General features: G+C 48.9%; 2 protein-coding genes across 3 annotated transcripts; both read left to right on the top strand.

Annotated features, from left to right (window-relative positions):
- Positions 1–296: 296 nt before the first annotated feature.
- Positions 297–2592, top strand: LOC123086637 (nucleoside diphosphate kinase 1). The gene is made up of 4 exons (XM_044508409.1): positions 297–527; positions 660–708; positions 1759–1990; positions 2233–2592. The coding sequence occupies exons 1-4, from the start codon at positions 477–479 to the stop codon at positions 2348–2350; spliced, it is 450 nt and encodes a 149-aa protein (XP_044364344.1). The 5' UTR covers positions 297–476; the 3' UTR covers positions 2351–2592.
- Positions 2593–3630: 1038 nt separating this feature from the next.
- LOC123086636 (monooxygenase 3) lies at positions 3631–5471 on the top strand. Of its 2 annotated transcripts, none has more exons than XM_044508407.1 (4): positions 3631–4038; positions 4123–4191; positions 4269–4660; positions 4802–5471. In XM_044508407.1, exons 1-4 carry the CDS (start codon positions 3698–3700, stop codon positions 5323–5325), a joined length of 1326 nt encoding a protein of 441 aa, XP_044364342.1. In that variant the 5' UTR covers positions 3631–3697; the 3' UTR covers positions 5326–5471. The 2 variants fall into 2 exon arrangements, with proteins under 2 accessions (XP_044364342.1, XP_044364343.1); XM_044508408.1 differs by having other exon boundaries at positions 3748–4038; positions 4113–4191.
- Positions 5472–6306: the final 835 nt, after the last annotated feature.

Genomic DNA, 6306 nt, shown 5'->3' with positions numbered 1-6306 from the left:
TTCTCCGGTGCGAGGGAAAGCAAACTCAACGTCGCCAGAGGCGGCGAGAGAAACAGAAACCCTAGCGAGAGGGAAAAAGTACTTGATGCACTTTCGCGAGGAGGGTTTGGTGCTCTCTAGTTAGTTGTTGCCGGATTTGTGGGCATGTGTAGATCGGGCTACACGGGCCAGGAGTACTACGCGGGCCAGGCCGGGCCGCTACTCCCACGACAAAAATCCCAGATCTGCTGTTAAACGGGCCTACTGGTCATTGACTCCGTCGTATGCGATCGATTTATAAAACGCCCACATAAATCGCCGCTTTCCCTTCCACTCCCCACTCACAGCGTCCGTATCCAGAAACACAACTGATCACCCCAGCACCCCATATAAAACAGGGGAGGCCTCTCCACCCCTTTCACATCCCCGGCTCCTCTCCGTCCCCATCGCGTGATCGATCGCCTCCGCCTTTTCCGCGAGCCTCTTCTTCCCCGATCATGGAGCAGACTTTCATCATGATCAAGCCCGACGGCGTCCAGAGAGGCCTGGTAAACCCCAACCCCCGTCTCTGCAAGGAACAACCCCTACGTGCTTGTCTTTATCTCGCGATCGGTTTCGTCTCCGGGTTACTGGAACCGTCTCTGATCATCGGTTTCGTGTTTGCAATTTCTCTTCTGCAGATCGGGGATATCATCAGCCGATTCGAGAAGAAAGGGTACTACTTGAAGGGTAAGAGGGTGTCCTTTGTTCCTACCTGATCAGTATGACCTAGGAACCCTTTTCCTTCCTAATTCGTCAGTTTCTGCTTCTTGATCTGGCTTAGACAATTAATTTCGCCACTTAGATCTACTTTTGGATTGTATTATGTACTACCTCTGTTCCTAAGTATTTGTCTTTTTAGAGATTTCAAATGGACAACACATACAGATGTATATGTACATATTTTTAGAGTGTAGATTCACTCATTTCGCTTCGTATGTAGTCACTTATTGAAATCTTTAGAAAGACAAATATTTAGGAACGGAGGGAGTATGTTATAACAGAGATATAAAAGTGGTTATTTATTTGTAACTTGATGGAAAATCAAGTAGTACTCTTTTTTGTGAGAAAAACCATAATTGGGGCCTGCCTCAGTTTGAACATGAAATCATTTTGAGCAGAGATGAAGTAGTGCTTTTACACCTTCCAAAAGTTAGTGCTTTTCCAATGCATAAATATGCTATTGCCCTTTTTGGGTAGGAGGAAAATTATTAATTTGCTTTGAATCGGAACTGTAACACACAAGTGCCTACTAATAGTATGACGACCACAATAACACAAGTTCACAGGTAAATGATATCTTCACCATGGTATTAAATTGTTACAAAAAATATATACTCCTCGCTGAATTTAATTGTAATAAACTACCTTGCTGCCAGATTTTACAAATTGGCAGGTTGGACCTTTTTCTTTCGTTGCTAAATGTGGATATAGTTTAAAACATGGACAATCTGTCACAATCTTCTATAAGTGCGGCCCTCGGTGAAATACACTACTTGTTACATTGGCTAATGGCTACTAGTTGTTGCCACACAATATAAGTAATAAAAAGGATTAGAATGTGAAACAAAAAGCAAACGTCATCGTAAATTATGTGAAGAGAAGAACTCATCTGAAACTTTTTTCGGTTCAGCTTTTATAATCATTGCCTTCGATGATTCACACATCCAATAGCCCATAAACAATCACTGGTTGAATTATTTTGGTGCTAATAAGTTGTTTGGAAATGTGATGATCCAGGGATGAAGTTTATGAATGTGGATAAATCCTTCGCGCAGCAGCACTATGCCGATCTCTCTGCCCAGCCCTTCTTTGCCAAGTTGGTGGATTACATCATTTCCGGCCCTGTTGTGGCCATGGTGTGGGAGGGGAAGGATGTTGTCTTGACTGGCCGCAGGATCATCGGGGCCACCAGGCCTTGGGAGGCGGCTCCCGGCACCATCCGTGGTGACCATGCTGTGGAGGTTAGCAGGTGAGCAAATGTTTTTTGTACATTGATCACTGAACTCCTTTTTGGTCACAACTATCAATGTCTTTTTTTCTTGGTGAGGAGTATGCGAGTAGAGAGTAGTAATATTGTCTTGAGTTTGTACAACTATGATCAATTGTCTATGTTTGCAGTGCAGCAGACGGAGGTGTTCATTTGTAGCTTTGCTTAAAACTTAACGGATAATACTGGTTCCTTAGACTGAACTCAAATTTTCTGCTGTGCAGGAATGTGATTCATGGAAGTGATTCTGTGGAGAACGGAAAGAAGGAGATCGCTCTGTGGTTCCCAGGAGGCTTAGCCGAATGGAAGAGCAACCTCCACCCTTGGATCTACGAGAACTGAGCTCACACGATCATCTACTTCTACTTGTTGATGCCTCGTTTCTTCAGAATTCGAGCTTGTCCCGGTCTGGCTATCCGAGTCGATGATTAGATTTCGTGCTGCGTGATGATGTTAATAACCGAACTTGAATGTGTTGCCTGAACCTGTATGGCTTCTGCATTTCCTTTGATGCAAGTGTAACTGCTGCCACCTCAGTGCAGTTGTCTGAAATAAGATAAACCTAGCAGGGGAGTTTAACCTTTTGTTCTTAAATTGATTGACATCTCAGAAGAGCTCTGCATTTCATCAAGGAGAGAGAAAACTAGTAAATCGTAAGTAGAAGAGAAAAGTATACTTTTCGTCCCTCAACTCTGAAATTTACCACAAAATTTTACTCGCATTTTACCACAAAATTTTGCACGCACCTTGCCCACCTGAGCATCCTCGATGCCAAAAAATTTCAGAAATTTTTGAATTTTTTTGCTATTTTTTATTTTACTGTTCACTTCAGTGTACATTTACTTTTGTTTTTTTGCTGCGTGCTTCTCGAACTTCCAAACACGATGAAAATTTGCACGCACGTGGCGCACCTGAGTATTTTCGATGCCATAAAATTTCAGATTTTTTTGAATTTTTTTGCTATTTTTTTCGAATTTACTGTTCATCGGTGTACTGTTTACGCGCGGTCAAAACTGGTTTGACTCGGCAGTAGGGACAAAAAGTGACCGGTTTCGAGAGTTCGGGGTGCACTTTGTCCGGTTTTTGAGTTGAGGGACGAAAACTAAACTTTACAAAGAGTTGAGGGACGAAAAGTATACTTTTCTCTAAGTAGAACTAGAGAAGGGAAATGCCTCGGCTTTTAATTAAGGAAATGATAAGTACCTAACGTCAGGTACGAGCACATGGAAAACCGAACATTTTCGATGGCAATTTTAATGACGCAAGGATTGCAAGTTAGTTGATATACATGGTAATTTTCTGTTAAAAATAAACTGAAGTATTAAGTTACTATGTTTGCCAACTAAAGTTGTTATCCTTGCGTTAATAAACTTGCAATGTTCGACGTTTGATTTGCCATGCTGTCCAGGCGTTATGGTATTACTTTAATATTATTTTCTGAACCGAGGGATTGTTGATGTTTAAATCTCATATTTGCGGATTGTGAGTGATGCTGAAGTTGATTACTGAAGTTCGCAGTAAATCTCTGGGACGCAAAGTTTCTGGATCGCAGCGAGGTGGTGGACGTGTCTTGTCCCCTGTCTCTGAATCTTGTTGCCGGACGTGTGGCTCCAAATCCTTTCGCTTTGCGAACCCGAGACCCCCAAACCACCAGCCTCCTGCTGCGTATGGCGTGCTCCTGTCCAAGAAATGCTCGTCGTTGCCATGGCACCGCTGAGCACCTTCGTGTCCTCCCCTGCGCGTCACCCTTGTTCCGACTCGTATCATCGCCGTCGCCGGGGTGCCGTCTCTGCGTCGTCGTCGTCCTCCTCTACTAAGGCGGAGGAAGTGGTCATCGTGGGCGCGGGCATCGCGGGTCTGGCCACCGCGCTCTCCCTGCGCCGGCTCGGCGTGAGCGCCACCGTGCTGGAGCAGGGCCCGTCCCTGCGCGCGGGCGGCACGTCGCTGACGCTGTTCAAGAACGGGTGGCGCGTGCTGGACTCCATCGGCGTCGCCGACGAGCTCCGGGCCAAGTACCTCCGCGTCCAGGGGTACACTACACCTACCTAGCACTTCTCCTCTCTCCTTCCTTCATGCGTCCAGTGCTTAAACTGCGAGGTTTCAGCTGGTCGCAGGATGAGGATGCGGTCGTCGGCGGGCGGGCGTGACCTGCGCGAGTTCTCCTTCGAGGAGGAGGCTCCTGGGTACGTATGTCGTCTCAACACTCGCCCTGTGTTCTTGCATCGATTTGCTCTGCTTTAATTACGGATGTATGTGTCAGGCAGGAGGTGCGGGCGGTGGAGAGGGGAGCGCTCCTCGCGACGATGGCCTCCAAGCTCCCGCCGGGCGCCATCTCCTTCTCGTCCAGGCTCAAGTCCATCGCCGGCCAAGGGCCCGACGGCACCCTGCTGGAGCTCCAGGACGGGAGGCGGCTCCTGTCCAAAGTGGTGCTGGGCTGCGACGGCGTCAACTCCCCGATCGCGAGGTGGATGGGGTTCTCGGAGCCCCGGTACGTGGGGCACATGGCGTTCCGTGGCCTCGCGGACTACGCCGGCGGGCAGCCGTTCGAGTCCAAGGTGAACTACATCTACGGCCGGGGCGTCCGCGCCGGCTTCGTCCCGGTCTCCCCGACCAAAGTCTACTGGTTCATCTGCTTCAACAGCGCGACCCCAGGTAGTACTTCATTTTGATATGACATATTGACATGAGAGGGCGAGGTCTGATCAAGTTGCTTCTTTTTTTTTTTTGCGAAATGATCAAGTTGCTTCGACTGACTGATCTTGCATGGCATTGGCATTGGCGTTGGCATGGCAGGGCCCAAGGCCACGGACGGCGCGGCGCTCAAGAGGGAGGCCCTGGGCCTGGTGCGGGACTGGCCGGAGGACCTCGTCGCCGTCATGCGGAGCACGCCGGACGACGCCGTGGTGAAGACGCCCCTCGTGGACCGCTGGCTCTGGCCAGGGCTGGCGCCCCCGGCGTCCAGGGGCGGCGTGGTGCTCGTCGGCGACGCGTGGCACCCGATGACGCCCAACCTCGGCCAGGGCGCGTGCTGCGCGCTCGAGGACGCCGTCGTCCTGGCGCGCCACCTCGCACCCGCGGTGCTCGCGGGCAGCGAAGTCGGCGAGGCGTTGCGCGGGTACGAGAGCGAGAGGTGGGGGCGAGTGTTCCCGCTGACGGCGCGCGCGGGGCTCGTCGGCGCGCTGGTGCAGTGGGGTAACCCGGTGGTGTGCGCGGCGCGGGACGGCGTGGTCATCCCGAGGCTGGTCAGGCTGGGGCCGTTCCTCGAGCACACCAACTTCGAGTGTGGCCTGCTCGACCCGGCGGCGCCGTCGACATGATCGATTCCACGGTCAAATGTCCAAGACATACGTTACCATTCTACAGTAGGAGTGAGTACAATTGTTTTCAGCAGAATCACGTTACCATTCTAACTCACTTCCTCTGATAAAAGGAAATAGACCGCTTTAGCAATTTTGGAACATCTTAACACGTTTTCAGCAGAATCATGTTACCATTCCCATTAGAGCATCTCCAACAGAAGCGCTATATAATCGACGCACGGTATAAAAATTGCTTTTAGCGCGCGTGGACCTGATTTGAAGTCTCCAGCAGCCGCACAAAAAGCGTGTGCACGCTATAACTAATGCAGCACGCGCATTAAAAAGGCATCGCGCGCAGCATATTTAGTGCGCCCGATCGCGCGCGCTACAAACTCTGGACTGCTTGATTGGGACCGCTGAACTCGCGCGCACTGCATATCTTACAACGCTTGTTGGAGTAAACGTTTTCTGGCGTCCTAAAAAATACTACTTACGCGTTGTAAATCCATTTTTTGAGCGCCACGCATTAGGCGGCTGTTGAAGATGATCTTAACATATGATGTATTGTTCATAGCCAGATTTTGCCATGCTTTTTCTTACTAAGCAGCAAAGCCCCAAAAAATGATTTTCTGAGCAAATTCGTCACCACAAGTGTAACAAGATTCGAAAAGGTGCGTGCATACAAGTGTGAGAAATTCAGCTAAGTGTGGCATACCATAACCGTCGCGGTGAAACAAGCATGTCCTAAAAAATATTATACATTCACTTTACAGATCATAAATTACTACGATTGAGGTAACTCAGACTGAGTGCTAGTAAGTCTTTATTTCCCCTCTCGAAAGGAAACTAGGGCAAAAATCTTCCCTTTTTCGGTAGTGTAATATTTTTTTTGTCTCGACTGAAAAACTATCATCGTAGTGTAATAATGCGCCACACCTATAAAATATTGGTAGGGGGGGGGGGGGGGGGAGCAGGTCAAGTTCATATTTTTTTGTCTCG

This window comes from Triticum aestivum, chromosome 4A (genome assembly GCF_018294505.1).
Source record: "Triticum aestivum cultivar Chinese Spring chromosome 4A, IWGSC CS RefSeq v2.1, whole genome shotgun sequence".
Taxonomy (NCBI): Eukaryota; Viridiplantae; Streptophyta; class Magnoliopsida; order Poales; family Poaceae; genus Triticum; species Triticum aestivum.
This window is presented reverse-complemented; position numbering and strand designations above follow the sequence as displayed.

What these genes read in the sequence shown, in the direction of transcription:
- LOC123086637 (XM_044508409.1), top strand. Translation starts at nt 477, where the DNA reads ATGGAGCAGACTTTCATCATGATCAAGCCCGACGGCGTCCAGAGAGGC. An exon ending in ACGGCGTCCAGAGAGGCCTG is followed by an intron (nt 528 to 659) that starts GTAAACCCCAAC and finishes TCTCTTCTGCAG; the next exon opens with ATCGGGGATATCATCAGCCG. An exon ending in GAAAGGGTACTACTTGAAGG is followed by an intron (nt 709 to 1,758) that starts GTAAGAGGGTGT and finishes GTGATGATCCAG; the next exon opens with GGATGAAGTTTATGAATGTG.
- LOC123086636 (XM_044508407.1), top strand. Translation starts at nt 3,698, where the DNA reads ATGCTCGTCGTTGCCATGGCACCGCTGAGCACCTTCGTGTCCTCCCCT. An exon ending in AAGTACCTCCGCGTCCAGGG is followed by an intron (nt 4,039 to 4,122) that starts GTACACTACACC and finishes AGCTGGTCGCAG; the next exon opens with GATGAGGATGCGGTCGTCGG. An exon ending in TTCGAGGAGGAGGCTCCTGG is followed by an intron (nt 4,192 to 4,268) that starts GTACGTATGTCG and finishes TGTATGTGTCAG; the next exon opens with GCAGGAGGTGCGGGCGGTGG.